General features: G+C 40.9%; 1 protein-coding gene across 6 annotated transcripts in view; it reads left to right on the top strand.

Annotated features, from left to right (window-relative positions):
• Positions 1 to 18106, top strand: part of atp8b2 (ATPase phospholipid transporting 8B2) — a 61463-nt gene that overhangs the window by 12419 nt on the left and 30938 nt on the right. For all 6 annotated transcript variants that reach the window (XR_003749463.1, XR_003749462.1, XM_028975680.1 and 3 more), the window contains 10 exons: positions 9164 to 9222; positions 10796 to 10909; positions 12148 to 12246; positions 12496 to 12557; positions 12633 to 12705; positions 13649 to 13719; positions 15379 to 15458; positions 15738 to 15896; positions 15981 to 16069; positions 17668 to 17864. Coding sequence is in view for 4 of the 6 variants with exons in the window: in XM_028975680.1 (XP_028831513.1) it covers positions 9164 to 9222; positions 10796 to 10909; positions 12148 to 12246; positions 12496 to 12557; positions 12633 to 12705; positions 13649 to 13719; positions 15379 to 15458; positions 15738 to 15896; positions 15981 to 16069; positions 17668 to 17864 (1003 nt within the window). In the remaining 2 variants the exon portion in view is untranslated. The remainder of the gene's footprint in view (positions 1 to 9163; positions 9223 to 10795; positions 10910 to 12147; positions 12247 to 12495; positions 12558 to 12632; positions 12706 to 13648; positions 13720 to 15378; positions 15459 to 15737; positions 15897 to 15980; positions 16070 to 17667; positions 17865 to 18106) is intronic.

Genomic DNA, 18106 nt, shown 5'->3' on the forward strand with positions numbered 1-18106 from the left:
TCTGCTTGTGTGTGTATTTTATCAACCCATAGCTTAAATTAGTCAGTCTTGCCAACTGGCCCTGTTCCATACCTGCACTTACGCCATTTAACTTTCTGACTCCATCATTACACAGCAATCTCTGCTTTGGATTGGTTTCATTTAGAAACCTGGCCCAGCATTAAATCACTTCAGTGGTACAATGCTGCCAGGAGCCCTGGAAGCTAAAAAAACATGTGTCTGAAACCTCCATGACAACTACATATCAGTATCACAAGGTAGTCAGGCCATGAGTTTGCAATTTCAGTTACAAAGCATCCATATGTCCTTGTGAAAATGTCCCATGTTATTTAACAACCCAGTTATCCCTAACCAGACAGATCTTTGGTTTTCATTTATATACTTGTTTGACACTTTTTATTCTATCATGATGAATATTGCTAGGACTGATACAATCTCTGTGCTCAGGTGGCCTTGAATGGGGTTCAAATCTTTGCAGAATGGGCCAGTTTGCCAGTGCTGCATCACTCTGTCATGCCTTTCAGGGGAACGCCCTGCGGTTCTGATTGGAGAGGGATTGGAGTGTCCTGGAATACTCGCCATTAGCAGAAGTGGACATTTCAACAGCTGATGCTGATATTTAGAGAGCACAGTGCCAATGATTAAAATATATGCTACACATTTATGCACATTATACATTGTTAAATGTAGTCTTTTCTGCAAGCAGAGTACTTATTAAAATTAAAAATGAGTTTACAGTAGATTGTGTTCACCTTTTATCATAGAATTTCAAAGCTTGTTTATGCTGGTCAGTCCATTTCAACCCAAAAGAGTAATTTTACAAATTCTGTGCTCTAAATATCCACATGAACAATTTTTACAGCAGACAGTTTGCCTGGGCATTTACCCACATGTCATGCCAGTCATACATGGGGCTTCACTTTTTAGTGAAAATGTGATGTCTCACAAGAAAGACTTGGTTTTTCATCTTTATGAAAAATAATGTGGGATGAGAATCATCTCTTCCCAGTTGCAGTAATTTAAGTTTAAGTGCTGACTGAGTCACAACTATGTGCTTATTATTGTATACGATAAATTCTCAAAATACGAACCTGACAACAGGGACATCTTAACCAGGCATTTTTCTGGCATTTGTGGTTTTGGGTGAGTGCAGACTGAACATGACTGTGGATCTACTCATTGGAGCAAATCAACAACAACAACAACAACATTTATTTCTTATATAGCCCAAAATCACATACAGTATGTCTCAATGGGCTTTGACAGGCCCTACAGTTGACACCCCCCACACTTGACCCTTCTGCACACAAGGAAAAACTCCACACAAAAAAAAACTCTAGGAGAGAGAAAAAAAGAAAGGAAGAAACCTTGGGAAGGAGTGATACAGAGAGGGACCCCCTTCCAGGGTAGAGTGAGCCTGCAAATGGTGTCAGTGCAGGGTTGGGGATGATATAATAATAAGTCCTACAGTTGTAGGGTTGGAGGAGTCCAGGATGTAGTCAGTGTCATGGTCTAGATTATGTGTCCACAATGATGTTATTGGTCCATTTGAAGATCCCTGAAGCTGTAGTTGTAACGGTGGTGGTGGCTGTGGTGACCCTCTGGTTTGTTTCATGGTATGTCCTTGTTTAGCAGTTGTCAGGAACCAAATGAACCAGTTGTATTTGAAAACAGCATTTGAAGTAATGTGGAAAAAACTATAGGATGCATTGTGATGCATCGACAATCAAGATAATGCTACTTGTAATTGAATTGTAATTGAATCGTGAGACCAGTCATACACCCCTACTCAATATATATTTGAAAGATTTCTGCAATGTGACAGGGTGCAGGGTCATTATCCTGCATAATACGGGAATAAGGGGAGCCCTTGTTGGGTCATTGTATGATTGTCTGACTGTGTTGATGTATGTAGTCCAGTATGATGTCTTTTTTTTTTTGTGAATTAAATCCCCTTGTCTACACCACATTGTGCGAATGAGTCCTGTTTCTCGTTTCTGCCATGGCGATAGTCTTTGCTCCATGACAACTGCTGATTTTTCAGGTTTTTCTATATACAAAGAATCGAGAGATCTGTAAGTTTCATTCTAGGTACACCTCAGCTGTGAGACACAGAATGAAAAACGATCCAGAGAACCACTTCTTTAACAGCCATCTTTAGCAACAGCCATCTTTAATGCTTTTACTGAATGAAGGAGGTTGTTGGCCTTTGATACATGGCCCCATCCATAACCTCAATACGGTCTACTGTCCCCTCGGTGAAAAAGCAGCCCTTGAGCATGATGTTTACACCTCATGCTTCACAGTTGGAATGGTGTTCTTGGGACTACTCATCCTCATTCTTAGCATTTCCATTAACTCATATCAGGGAATGTTCAACTTGACGTGGCCTTAAAAAGGATGTTTTCAGTGGTTGCAGATGAGACTGATGTAGGCCTGAGAAGTACAGGACACAATATTTAACATTATGGTCACCTGTGTTTGTTTATTTGCACAAATGCACTGCAGAGCAGTGCACGATGCAAAATAAATGTCACACCAGGCATTACATACCCCATATACCAAATTATGATGATTCATAATAATGATAAAACAGTTGATTGCACACAGTAGTTATGTGGTCATGAGCTGAGCTTTATCGATTGCAGTCAAGTGCGAGTGGCAAGTTGTGAGTATTTCCTAATACTGAAATATTAATATATGATGTATTTACATTAGTTGCTGTTGTAAATAGTCAAGTGTAATGATTGGAGTGACAGTTGTGCCATTGAGCTGGTTTTGCTGGTATGCTAATTTATGCTAATTTACTTGTTGGTGTTATGGTTAAATAAGATCAAATATGATGATAGCATACTCTGTCCGTAGGGCTCTGTGAAGCTCCGGGTGGGTTTACTGTTTGTGGTTTCCTGTCCTGAAACTTAGTTTGACACCTCTTGAAATTTACATTTGTGTGAAACAGGGTCTAATGCAAAATAATTTTCATCACATCATTGCAAACAGTACTTGTATTGCAGTGGAGTCATTTTAACTATATGCAAATTATGCCATTCTCTGCTAGATCTGCATGGTTTTGTCTACATGATACTACTTCCTGCAAGGCATGTGCTTCAGCTACGACACTCTTTGCTGGAATAATGATGTTATGCGCACTCTCATTATGAAGCAGCTTGACTATTGACACTGGAAAGTCCCTCTATGACACAGCTTTGGCCTGCAGGTACAACCCTGGTAGCCTCAGGAATCCTAACCTACTGTATTCCTTCTGCTTGTTCCTCTGCTGTATCACCTTTAGGACAGCTTTGCAACCATATGGAAGAGCCTGGGGTCTGTGCTTGTACTAGAATATCTCTCATAAACCAGGTCCAGGGTTTTGGTGCCCACCAAAAGTGCAAGGGTGGACAATGTAATTTCAGATCCAAAACAGTGCTTTGGAAAAGACAGGTTAACTTCTATAAAGTCTGCATTGTGCTCAAGCTGACCATTTGCAGCTACTACTTTTAACAGCTCATTCAGTGGGTGAACTCTCAAGTGAGAAAGATTCTTCACATAAAATGAATTTGACACTATAGATCCAGTGTCAAGCAAACAGTTATAAAACTGTACATCAATGAGTACACAAGAAGTGTATTTAGCTCCTATTAATCCCTTTGGTATTTTTACGTCAAATAGCCCAAAATCACATTCAGTATGTCTCAATGGGCTTTGACAGGCCCTACAGTTGACACCCCCCACGCTTGACCCTTCAAGGAAAAACTCAAGAAAATACCCCTGACTGGTTATAATGATAATTATTCTATGTCTATGAGTTCTAGGGTTCTATTTTTGAAAGTGAAGTGATTGTCATTGTGATGCACACGGTGCACACAGTGAAATTTGTCCTCTGAATTTAACCCATCACCCTGATTGAGCAGATCGGGATTCGAACCGGCAACCTTCCGATTGCAGGGCCGCTTTCTTAACCACTGCCCCAGTGATTGAACTGACATGAAACACATTAAATCTGTCCTGCTGCAATTATAATTCGCTTACGATTAACACCAATTTGCCAAGTTGTGTTGTAGCTGAAAAAAAGAAAGGAAGAAACCTTGGGAAGGGGTGATACAGAGAGGGACCCCCTTCCAGGGTAGAGTAACTTTATAATTGACACTGTGTCAAAGTGAAGTGAAATGAGTGTCTAGGACTTTAACAAAAAGCCAGAGAAAACAGATTTTTGAGATTGGATTTTAACACTGAGACTGTGTCTGAGTCCCGGACACTGACAGGCAAGCTGTTCTACAACTGCAGAGCTCTGTAGGAGAAGGATCTGCTCCCAGCTGTGACCTTCTGTACTCTTGGTACCAGTAGTGACCCCGCACCCATTGATCGAAGGGGGCGTGGCAGGTCGTAAAGAACTAAAAGTTCACTCAGGTACTGTGGGGCGAGACCATTTAGAGCTTTATAGGTCAAAAGTAGGATTTTGTAGTCAATCCTAAATTTGATGGGTAACCAGTGCAGTGATTGTAAGACTGGGGTGATGTGGTCAAATTTCCTAGTTCTAGTTAGAACTCTGGCTGCAGCATTCTCTACTAGCTGGAGTTTACTCATGCACCTACTAGAGCATCCAGACAGTAATGCATTGCAGTAATCTAACCTTGATGTAATAAATGCATGGACCAACTTTTCTGCATCATGCATTGAAATTATATTTCTTATTTTCGCAATATTTCTAAGAATGCTATCCTAGTGACATTATCTACGTGCGAATTGAATGAGAGACCTGCATCAATGATGACACCTAGATCCTTTACTTCAATACTCGGTGAGATAGAAAGGCTATCCAGGGTTATGATGTAGCCAGCCAGCTTATGTCTGGCTGCTTGAGACCCAAGTACAAGAGCTTCTGTCTTGTCAGGGTTTAACAGGAGAAAGTTGGTGAGCATCCACTGTCTAACGTCCTTCAGACAATTCTCTATATTGTTCAGCTGCTGCCTCTGATCTGACATTGCTGACAGATACAGCTGTGTGTCGTCAGCGTAGCAATGAAAGCTAATACCGTGTTTGCGGATGACGTCATTAAATCTAGCAGATGAAAACTTTCTATTTCTTCTGGGTTCAGGGTCAAGAGGGGGACTTCTTTCTTTAGATCTCATTTGTCCCGTGATGAGAGCTAATTTTAGTTTAAAGGCTGTAAAGAAATCTAAACATTCTGTCTGTCCCAGAGACTGTTAAATTTTTTCTTTCTTTGCAGCGGCCAAGTACCAAGATTCAGCTCATCTTCGCCACACTGAAAACAATTCCATGTCCTTGGTCTGTTACTAGCCCTTTGATAAGTAGCTTGTAAGCACTCAGATTCTCTGGCTTTTGGTTGGATAATTTGCATTAGAGCTTGCACCAGCTCTTGCCTTTGATGGTTTCTGTGATTTTCTACTTGTGAGTGGACCCTGAAGCTCAACAACTTGCTTCAAATGAAGGCTCATTTGACTGTGGAGAAACAGTTTGACCTAGGGACTTCACCATATTTGCCGCAGGGGATAATGAGTTCAACACTATTCCACAATGTGTCAAAATCCACTTTGTGTCTGGGACACTTTGTGTTCCAGGAAACTCTCTTAAGACTGAACGGTGCATTCATCATGGAAACTGGCGCTTCACGTCTCACCACGTGTTCAACCATTCATTACACCTCAGGGGCAGTGACATAGCTCGTGGTAATAACCAGAATTCTACCCTCCTTAGCTTGACTGGATACTTAGACTCATCCTTCAGTAGCTGTGGCTACTAGACTATTGTTCCCCCAGAACGTCCTCAAATGACATGCCTCCCATCTTCGCAATCTTTTGCAACTTAATCAGAAACATTTTCTTGGGTGACATTCTTAGTAGCAGCAGGAATGTACTCACTTGAGAGGGCTCTGATCTGGTAGGTGACTTCACTGGGACTCTCATGAGTATATGAGCTATAAGTAAGGGGTCAAGATCATTCACTGCAGCTTTACTTACGAACTCTACAACAACATTGCTGTGGTAGGATGACCCAGGATCATCTATCTATCTCTTGCTGTACACTCATATTTGTTAAAACTAAACAGTAACTTCATCATCTAATTTTTTCTAATTGTTTCTGTAATCCCACTAACAATAACTGATTTTGCCACTTTAATGTTTTCCCTGCCTACTACCTCCATATTGGCCCGATTTCTTTCTTGGGTGGTCAGTTTATTATTATCATATGTAGCACTTGCAAATTGAGAATCACAAAAACAAAAGAAGAATCACAAAAAACAAAAGAAGAATCACAAAAACAAATTGAGAATCACAAAAAACAAATTGAGAATCACAAAAACAAATTGAGAATCACAATTACAAAAGGAGAATCACAATTACAAAAGGAGAATCACAATTACAAAAGGAGAATCACAAAAACAAAAGGAGAATCACAAAAACAAATGGAGAATCACAAAAAACAAATGGAGAATCACAAAAAACAAAAGAAGAAACACAAAAAACAAATTTGAGAATCACAAAAACAGAAGAAGAATCACAAAAACAAAAGAAGAATCACAAAAACAAATTGAGAATCACAATTACATTAAGAAACCTCCTCTGCCTGTAGCGCATTTTTCTAAACATTACCAGTGACCCAAACGTAGCTCTCGCTATTCGAGAATATTTTGATTCAGGACATACATACGAGGTGATACTGGATATGCTCAAGTGTAATCATGACATTTCAATTAGTATGCGTACACTGAAAATGCATCTAAAAGAATCTGGACTGTACGGACGAGGCAACTACTCTCCCTTTCCTGAGGTGAGGCGTGCCATTTTGACCGAGCTTCGAGGACCAGGACAATTGTTTGGGTATCGGACCATGTGGCAAGTTCTCAAACAAAAACACAAGCTGCGTGTCAAGCATGATGTAGTTATGATACTGTTGAGACAACTAAATCCTCAAGGAATCGCTTTGAGAACTCGAAGGAGGTTCACAAGTTCAAGTAACCTTTATTGTCATCTCTTCTATATATTGTGCAGATATACAGAGAGACGAGAAGACGTGGCTCCAGTTTACAGTGCAACATAAAAGTAGACAACAAAAAAACAGAAAACAGATGCGTCACATGAAATACAATATATAAATAAATAGGATACAGAATATACAATTTAGCTAAAAATGTAGTGTTAAAAAGTGACCAGTGATATATACATGTTTAGACTTTGCAAATAAACAACAGTAGTGATAGTACAGTTATTGGTTTCAGTGCAACAAGAAGAGGTAGTCCGTATAGCAGCGTGTGCATATTTGCAGCAAAGTGCAGAGGTGCAACAGAGTTAGTCCACAGTGCGAGTGTGTGTGGGGGGAAGTATGAGTGCAGGTAGTGTGTTCAGGAGCCTGATGGCTTGTGGGAAGAAGCTATCACGCATCCTGGAGGATCGAGACCTGATGCTGCGGTAGCGTCTGCCGGATGGGAGGAGTGTAAAAAGTTTATGTGATGGATGTGAGGGGTCGAGCACGATGCAGGAGGCTCTTCTGATGCAGCGCTTGTAGAAGATGTCCTGCAGCGGCGGAAGAGACGCTCCGATGATGTTACCAGCTGCTTTGATGATCCTTTGAAGCTGCCTGATATCGGCAACAGTGCTGTTACCGAACCAGGCGGAGATGCAGCTGGGACACTCTCTATGGTGCCCCTGTAAAACACGGTGAGGGTGGGAGGGGGCAGGTTGGCTCGCTTCAGCCGTCTCAGAAAGTGGAGATGCTGCTGGGCCTTTTTGGTAATGGAGGTGATGTTGGTGGTCCAAGTGAGATCATCTTGAGATGTGGACTCCCAGGAACTTGGTGTCTTTTACAGTCTCAACCGTGGAGCCGTGGATGCTGAGGATACAAGACGCACGTATCACTCCATGTTGACCGAAAAACACAGAACTGACATTTTTTCAGATTTATAGACAAAGAAAAACTGAAATAGCACATGGTCCTAAGTATTCAGACCTTTTTGAAGCCCCATTTTTAATGTGTGCATCAAAATGCCATGAGTGCAACAAAGATGAAACAAGTTTTACACATCTGGATTTGGGGATCCTCTGCCATTCCTCTTTGCATATCCTCTCCAGTTCTGGCAGGTTGGATGGTAAATGTTGGTGGACAACCATTTTTAGGTCTCTCCAGAGATGCTCAATTGCGTTTAAGTCAGGGCTCTGGCTGGCTGGGCCACCCAAGAACAGTCACTGAGTTGTTGTGAAACCATTCATTATTATCTTTATTATTATATTAAGCTGTGTGCTTAGGGTCATTTTCTTTTTGGAAGGTAAACCTTCAGCCCTGTCTGAGGTCCTGAGCACTCTGGAGAAGGTTTTTGTCAAGGATATCGCATTCATCTTTCCCTCAATTGCATCCAGTAGTTCTGTCCCTGCAACTACAAAACACCCCCATGTGTTTTGTAGTTGCAGGGACATGCTTCAATGTTGGGACTGTATTGTGATGAGCAGTGCCTGGTTTTCTCCACACATACAGCTTAGAATTAAAAGTTGGCCTTTCTTGGTTTCATCAGACCAGAGAATCTTATCTCTCACCATCTTCAGGTGTTTTTTTTTTTTTTTGTTTTTGTTTTTTTTTTAGCAAATTCCATGTGGGCTTTCATGTGTCTCTCACTGAGGAGAGAATTCCTTCAGGCAACTCTGCCGTAAAGCCACAACTGGTGGAGGGCTGCAGGGATGGTTGACTTTCTACAACCTTCGCCCATCTCCCGACTGCATCTCTGTAGCTGCAGTGATCCTCTCTCACCAAGGCTCTTCTCCCAGTTTGGCTGGACGGCCAGCTCTAGGAAGGGTTTTGGTTGTCCCAAATGTCTTCCATTCAGAAGGATTATGGGAACATTAAGTGCATCCGAAATGTTTTTGGTAACCTTGGCACAATTTTGTGCCTTGCCACATTTCTGTCTCTGAGCTCTTCAGGCAGTTCATTTGACCTCATCAGTACACCAGTTTAAATGTCTATTTAATGTCCAGAATCTACTGGCTAAGTTATAATAAATTAAATGAATGGAGAACAATAAAAAAGAATCACTATTAATGACTAAGAATCACTGACTGGCAATGTAGAGGGATTTTTGATTTGTTTCAGCCTTGTTTTGTTCAAGAGTGCTGTTAGTGCACACTTGCTAAACTGTCTTTGTTTGATATACTTACAGAGGAGGAGAGGAAGGTCCATGCCAATGTTAGAGAGTACAACGAGAAGTTCCAGTATGCGGTGAGAAACACACACTTGCACCTAATTTGTTGAAACAGTTTCTTGTTCTCCAATTCTCCTAATCCAATTCCATAAACATGTTTTTATCATTAAATAAATAGTTCAGCTAGTAATAGAAGATTTTCACAAAAATTCATGTCATTTAACACAACCATTCATTAATCTTGTTCAGTCTTTCTGACACCATTACAAGAGTGTTATTGGACATTTTGTTACCATCCTTGCGGGAATTTCCAGTGTTTCAGAATGTAAACAGAAGTTTTTTCGTAGAATTAGAGGTCCCCATTCTTGTAAAGATTTCTTTCCTCATCTGCCATGATGCCACTATGCCACTTTGTACAATAGACATACGTGATATACAGTGCACCTGGAAAGTATTCACAGTGCATCAGTTTTTCCGTATTTTTTTAAGTTATGCCTTATTCCTCAGAATTCTACACACAGCACAAGATAATGACAGAGTGAAAAGTTTACTTGAGGTTCTGGCAAATGTATTAAAAATAAAAAACTGAGAAAACACATGTACAAGTATTCACAGCCTTTGCACAATAGCCTTTGTCGATGCACCTTTGGCAGTAATTACAGCCCCAAGTCTTTTTGAATATGATGCCACATGCTTGGCACACCTATCCTTGGCCAGTTTGGCCCATTCCTCTTTGCAGCACCTTTCAAGCTCCATCAGGTTGGATGGTGCTCTGCCATTTTAAGATCTCTCCAGAGCGCACGGAGGCAAGGGAGAAGATACCTTTACACTCTAAACACTGCTGGGTTAAAAACAACCAAATTTGGGTTATCTTTAGAGTGTACCGTGGCAGAGTGGAAGCAGAACGTTCCTGGTTTCAGCAGTTACATGCTCCGTTTCACTGGTTCGGCCTGCGTAGTAGGACAGGGGAGCATTCAGGAGTGTGGCAAATTCAGCCGATCGGCTGGAGAGATCAAAGTCTGGGAAAATACAAGGGGAGCATTCAGGAGGGTTGGTTTGGTTCAGGCGGTAGTCATTCACGAGAGAATTCAGGCGATGGTACAAGCAAGGGCGATCCAAAAGGCAATTGTCGAAGCAGGCAAAAGGTGTTTGTTTAAGTTTTGTATATAATTTCTAGCAGCAGCACCATAATAATTCATCGAATGTTGAGCGCAGCGAGATTCTCAGGCGGCCGGGCTTTATAACCCTTGCCAAAATTGTCTGCCACTGCTTCCGGGTCGTCATCCGTTGGTCCAACCGATCGCTTCCAAGGGGAGGGTGGCCTGGAACAATGAGAGATCGGTATACACTGTGCACTGGGAAAGACGCATTCTGACCAGGGACTCCCCTCTCGCTCTCATGAGAGTGCCTATCCAGTGTTTGAGGAAAAGGGTAGTGCCTTAAACTCACATACATGTGACGACCATTGCAGTTAGTTTGCCAAAACTGTTTGATTGGTCCACCTGTTACCAGTTTGGTAATTTAATTGGTCTGATATGACGATTAAAATCCATACATTCTATTATTTGCTTTAACAGTATGAGGATTTGCTCATTATATGTATTCATCAATACTCCCTCCTCTGCCACTTTTTTCTGTCTGTGTCTGTAGAGTAACTGTATTGTGACCTCTAAGTATAATATCATCACCTTCCTGCCAGTCAATTTGTTTGAGCAGTTCCAGGAAGTGGCAAACACTTACTTCCTGTTTCTACTTATTCTGCAGGTATGTAGATTTAAAATCACTTCTTATTTAAAACATACTTTGTTTACCTTGTTCCAGTGAAGTTGGGACATTCTGTAAAACGTAAAAAAACCAAAATAACATGCAAATGCTTTTCAACCTATATTTGAATACACTGCAAAGACAAGATGTTCAAACTGATAAACTTTATTGTCTTTTGCAAATATTCACTCATTTTGGATTTGATGCCTGCAACGGAGACCTTGGACTGAAGAATTCCACCTACACAGCTTTAACAGTTAGTGTCCTCAGTTCCTTATTGAGCGTTGTTTAGAGGAAAGGTGATGTAACACAGTGGTAAATATGGCCCTGTCCCAGCTTTTTTGGAAAGTGTTGCAGGCATTAAATATAAAATGAGTGAAGATTAGCAAAAAAACAATAAAGTTTATCAGTTTGAAAATGAGACAGTCCATCCAGGACGTCTAGTATAAATAATTCAGATGTGAGATGGTGTTTTTTGTTTTTGTGACTGGCCCTGTCGGCCCTGATGTCGAACTTGAGTTCAGACATTGGAACTAGATCGTCCAAGTTCAGGTGGTAGTAGCCTAGTAGGTAACACACTCGCCTATGAACCAGAAGACCCAGGTTCAAATCCCGCTTACTACAATTGTGTCCCTGTGCAAGACACTTAACCCTGAGTTGCTCCAGGGGGACTGTCCCTGTAACTACTGATTGTAGGGCGTCTGATAAATGCTTTAAATGTAAATGTAAAGTACCAACAGGAGCAGCATTCGTGTTGTGTGGTCGCTTTCTACATCGGCACAGTAGCCCTTACAATGAGCCAGTAAGCCCAGTGAATATCGGTCTACCCGCAGCAGCCATTATAAGGAAAAGGGACACGCAACAATAGTTTACCCTGACTCTCATGCAAAACACTTGGATGCTATTGTGCACGATCCTTGACGGACATTTTTGAGGGTAAATGAGCAGCATTCCATTCGCACATGTTTGCATGTTTGGTAACACGAGAGTGATGCAAAATGTAGAAGGTGCTGCAATGTCGGTGACTCGACAAGAGTGCAAAGCGCAAATAATTTGCCATAAATTGTTGCAATCACAACATTGCACATTTCTGGAGTGACCTTTGTAGTGTATCCAATTGAAGATGGTTTGGAAATCATAGTATCCTGTTTTTACTTACATTTTACATAATGTCCCAACTTCATTGGAATTGGGGTTGTTAGTTTGACTTTCTTCGTGTCTTTTTCTTGCTCTGTCAGCTGATTCCTCAGATCTCCTCTCTCTCCTGGTTCACTACCATAGTGCCTTTAGTTCTGGTCCTCAGCATCACCGCTGTAAAAGATGCCACTGATGACTATGTGAGTTCATTATCTCATTCACACTGACTAATGAAACCATTATGAAGATCATGGTAATATATACTGAAAGAATAAGAAGTTATTGTACATATATTAATCATAAAAAGCTCTTCATATTTTTGTACAGTTATTAAAAAGTCTTATTTATTTTATTCCTAATTCATAGAAGCCATCAAAATGTTTGCACTTTTAATGTTTTTTTATGTATCTCCTCATGCACAAAGTCTAAACTTGTCTGCTAATCTTCAGTTTCGTCACAAAAGTGACAACCAGGTGAACAACCGCCAATCTCAGGTGCTCCTCAATGGCATGTGAGTGTGAGAACACATACACTCACTCTCTCAGTTTGAAAATGACTCTTATGTATAAGTATTTTATTTTCCCAGTCTTCAGAATGAGAAATGGATGAATGTACGAGTGGGCGACATTATCAAACTGGAGAATAACCAGTTTGTGGCAGTGAGTACACTTTTATAGCATTGAGCAGATGCACAACAGCCACAGATTGTGCAAGTTGTCCACTTAAAAAGATGAGAGAGGTCTGTAATTTTCATCATAAGTATACTTAAACTGTGAGTGACAGAATGTAAAAATCACAGTGTATGGGTTTTAAAGAATGTATTTGTAAATAAGGCAATGACACACTGTAGCTGGTATTTAGGCCTGGTCTTCCATGCAGAGAGCTGTGATGTTTTGGGGCTGTCGCTGGGCTCAGATTCTCTATTGGATTAAGACTGGCTAGGCCACTCCAGAAACTTGTTTTTGGCATAGCCACTTCTTTGTTGCCCAAAACTACGTTTCATCTTTCAACTTTAAGACTGCAAGTAACCAAACATTTAGCCAGGGCAAAAATAATGTGCCAATAAACATTGGTCAATAGCATCTAAGAATGTTATCTACTAGCAGTAGTAGTAGTCAAAAAAGTAGTTATCAAAAGTTTTTATTTTTACTCAGTTAAAAAATGTTATTTCTTTATGTACTGCATGCCTTTAGTATTTTTGCAGGAGTATTTTTGAATGTTGGAAGATTTTGTAATTATTTTAAATGATATTTGATGCAAATTATATTTATGATACATAAAATGCCAATCCAGACACATTATGACCATGTTTGATTTTAATAAGGACCTGGCATAACATAATATTTATGAATGCATGCGCTCAATTTATGTCAGTTACCACACTTAAAATACACGTGACATTAATTATTGTCACATGGCACTAGAACAGGCCAGAGGTACATATTGTCCTATTGTCCTTACTATATTAAAATTACCTGGTTTCATTGTGATCAGGGCCAGGTAAACCTGGGGTAACCCAGATCTCATGTCTGTCCTTCAACCAAGTGTTCATTAATGCTAATGTTTAATGTTTATTTTGTTGTTAATGTTGTGTTGTCACAGGCAGACCTACTGCTGCTGTCCAGCACTGAACCTCATGGCCTGTGTTACATAGAGACTGCTGAACTGGATGGGTATCTAGACAGATACATTTTCCTTTAACTCTGCTACCTACACATCTCTCAAGTCCACATTAAAACCACTTTAAGTAACAAGACTCAATGTGTGTACTTCATGGGAAAGTACTGTCAAAGCATCAGCAATAATTCAGCTAATTTTTTGAATGGTTATTGTCGCAATGAAGATTAATAATGAAGTTGAATAATGAGAAAAGGTCAGACTTAGTTAGGGATTGGCAAGCAACTCGTAAGTAAGAAGGGTAGAACAATCTCAGCTGTGTGAAGACAGCTCAAAATCAAAATGGTCCCCTTGACCCACACTGTAACACTGTCATTAATTAAAATGTTACACCGTACACACCCAGCTCACAAGACACAAGGAGATATCAGATGCCATTACATACTTCCTGACAAGATCAGTTACAGTTCTCAGTTGCTTTCAATGCAATTTCCTCATCATTTACATTTACATTTACAGTTACAGCATTTATCAGACGCCCTTATCCAGAGCGACTTACAATCAGTAGTTACAGGGACAGTCACCCTGGAGCAATTTAGGGTTAAGTGTCTTTCTCAAGGACACAATGGTAGTAAGTGGGATTTGAACCTGTGTCTTCTGGTTCATAGGCGAGTGTCTAACCCACCAGGCTACTACCACCCTTCATCAGAAATACCATTCTCACCAGTTCTCAAAACATTTTTCCTAATGCTAAATCACATGTGCAGAAGCTGCTAAAATAAGAAAAACCTTGTGCATGAGTATAAAAGTGTGCTGTATGTAGTACATTTCTACAGATATATAAGATATGTATTTTTCTCTTCTAAATATTCTATTCTCCTCTGAATCAAGGCGGGAACATTGCTGTTTGAATTCAGATTCAAGTATATTCAATTCAGTTTCTGTTTCTACTTGCACAAATCTTTGCTAATAGAGATCATGTAATTCAAGTCGATGACCAATTTTATTTGGCCCACTGACATTGTGTGATTGGCAGTAGTCTTTACTACAAACTTAATGCGTTGTACAACATTATGAAAGTAAGTGTAGAGACCTGCAACTCGCAGTGATGAATATACAAAATGTTTGGATGAAAGTCAGGAAGTCACCTGAGGAAGTCAAAAGTCTAATGAAACATTCTCATTTCTGTGGGAGAATATCTTAATGTTTTGAGAAATGCATTGAAAGTAATGTGAATTGTTCTGTTTCAGCAGAGCTACATTGCCTGCGCTGTATGAGAAACGAGCAAAGGTGGATGATCAAACAATCTTGATATGTGACAAAGCTTTATACATTTGTACTCGATATGGATAGATAAAATAAAAAGTCATCAGCATAGTGTTGTTTTGAATGCGTTCAGAAACTGTACCATAACCGTGAGGGTAACAGAAAGGCCATCAACCATAAAAGTATACTGGCCTAGTCTTGCTTCACTTCATCTTAGGCACACCATAATTCACCCAAGTAGACTCTTTGTTCTTTCAGGTGACCTTATATCCCAGGTCAATGACTGTAGCTCATCTTATTTAGGCTGTTTTAAAACCTTTTTTCACATGTGCACTTCCATTATTGAGTCATATAAACTCAAAACATTTCTATGGATGCATTTAGTGTATTAATATATGCATATGTATTCATGCTTCTTCTTAAATAACCATTTGTCTTTGTCCACCTAGGGAAACGAATATGAAAGTGCGTCAGTCTCTGTCAGTAACCTCAGAACTGGGAGATCCTGATAAACTGGCCCAATTTGATGGTATGACCTTGTGTATGCATTTATCTGTGTTTTTGTGAACGTGTGCATGTGCAGAATACAGGAGATGGGCTGGTAATGAAAAATAGATGAAGGAAAGATGAGTGACACACACGGTCAAACGGGTCCTGTCAGCACAGCTCACCCATGCTTCCTTTCTCACTCAGCAAAAATACAACCAGGAACATTCAGCACTTTTTCCTAGTGTTTTTTCTGTCCTCTTTCTCTAGTATTTACCTGTCTCTGTGTTCTTGTCATTGATCTGTCCTTCTTTCTTTGTAGGAGAGGTTGTTTGCGAGCCTCCTAATAATAAGCTGGACCGGTTTAGTGGAACTCTGTACTGGAGGGACTGTAAATATCCACTCAGCAACCAGAACATGCTGCTCCGTGGTTGTGTGCTTCGTAACACTGAGTCATGCTATGGTCTTGTCATATTTGCAGGTCAGGACGTGTGTATGTGCATGTCTGCATGTGTTGTATACAGAGTACTACTCATATCTGTGTGATGTGTGTGATATCTCCTAGGTCCTGATACTAAGCTGATGCAGAACAGTGGTTGCACCAAGTTTAAACGGACCAGCATAGACCGGCTGATGAATACTTTAGTACTCTGGGTAGGTCTGGATAAGTCCATGGCGATCTGTATTTGGTGGGTCACTAAAGGCACAGATTGGTATGTTTTTGGCATAAACTGCTGTAGCCTTTCAGTTGAGAATATTTGAATCATGTGGTCCTGAAAGTTTTATAGTCTGGCAGGGTACATTATCCTGCTGAAATTGGGAGAGCAACAGTATGAAATTCCATTTCTCTGACTGAGTGTACTTGATCTGTAACACTGTTTAGGTAGGTGATACAGTGCATCTGGAAAGTATTCACAGCGCATCACTTTTTCCACATTTTGTTATGTCTTCATCTTCATCTTCCTCTGCTTATGCGGGTCCGGGTCGCAGGGGCAGCATCCGAAGTAGGAAATCTCAGACAGCCCTCTCCCCAGCCACCTCCACCAGCTCCTCCAGCAGGACCCCAAGGCGTTCCCAGACCAGATTGGAGATATAAATTCTCTAGCGTGTCCTGGGTCGACCCGGATGCCTCCTGCCAGAAGGACATGCCCAAAACACCTCCCCAGGGAAGCGTCCAGGAGGCATCCTGACCAGATACCCGAACCAAATGTCCGAGCTCCTCACCCTATCTCTAAGGCTGCGCCCGGCCACCCTACGGAGGACACTAATTTCGGACGCTTGTCGATCTTGTTCTTTCGGTCATTACCCAATGCTCATGACCATAGGTGAGGATTTGGGACGTAGATCGACCGGTAAATTGAGAGCCTTGCTTTCTGGCTCAGTTCCCTCTTCACCACGTCAGATCGGTTCAGCTTCCCAATCCGCCCGTCGATCTCCTGCTCCCTTCTTTCCTCACTCGTGAACAAGACCCCAAGATACTTAAACTCCTCCACTTGAGGCAGGACCCCTCTCCTGACCTGGATTTGGCAAGCCACCCTTTTCTAGTAGACTGAATGGCCCTTAACAAAAGGCCATCAACCCCATAGGGTGCCCCTGGGGACATGGTCATAAGCCTTCTCCAAATCCACAAAACACATGTGGATTGGTTGGGCAAACTCCCATGCCCCCTCCATCACCCCAGCAAGGGGGTCCAGGTGGACAATGGACTCCCCAGTCGGAGCACTATCTAGGACTCATCCCAGGGACCTCAAAAAGCTGCTATTTGGCGCATAAGTGCAAACAATCCATTCCCCGACCGAAGGCGCAGGGAAGCTAGCCTCTTGTCAGTGGTGCACACGAGTCAGCATGGGCACCCTGACTGGTATGTGCAGCCCCATACTCAACAAACTGTGAAACGGTGTGTGTTTTGACATTCTGAACACATTCAGATTTTTTTTCCCCATTTTTTCCAATTTGAGCTACAGTAGCTCCGAGAACCCAACAATATAACACGAACGTCATTCAAGATGCTGAGATTGTATGACCCCAATCATCACAATCATCTATCTATCTATCTATCTATCTATCTATCTATCTATCTAGATAACAAGCAAGCTTTTTATCTATCTATCCATCTATTTACCTATATATTATCGAAATTCATGCTTGTTATCTTACAATATATTGTAAGATAACAATAATATATTGTACAATATAGTATTTGGTATTACTGAACTATAGTATAACTCTTAGCATTTTTTTATCTTCCAAAGATCTTTGGGTTCCTGGTATGTATGGGGGTGATCCTGGCAATCGGGAATGCTGTATGGGAACGGAAGGCAGGGTCTCTCTTTCAGAACTTCCTGCCATGGGACCCATCAGTCAACAACTTCCTCTTCTCAGCCTTTCTCTCCTTCTGGTCTTATGTGATTATCTTGAATACAGTGGTGCCCATCTCACTCTACGTCAGGTAGGAATTGTGGACAAGGACTGAAAAAGACTGAAATGAAAATACCAATACTTTTACTAAAAGAAGTTTGATGGCATTCCCCAAAGTGAAAGACAAAATGTCTGGAAAAGCATGAAAAATAATGATAAACGAGTCTCATAGGTTGCAGTACAAAGACTGGGGTTTCATATCTGGGGACGAAAAGAAAATGTGTTTTTAAATATATCAGTATAAACCATATTTTCCATCCTTCAATTTAACCT

This window comes from Denticeps clupeoides, chromosome 4, assembly GCF_900700375.1.
Source record: "Denticeps clupeoides chromosome 4, fDenClu1.1, whole genome shotgun sequence".
Lineage (NCBI taxonomy): Eukaryota > Metazoa > Chordata > Actinopteri > Clupeiformes > Denticipitidae > Denticeps > Denticeps clupeoides.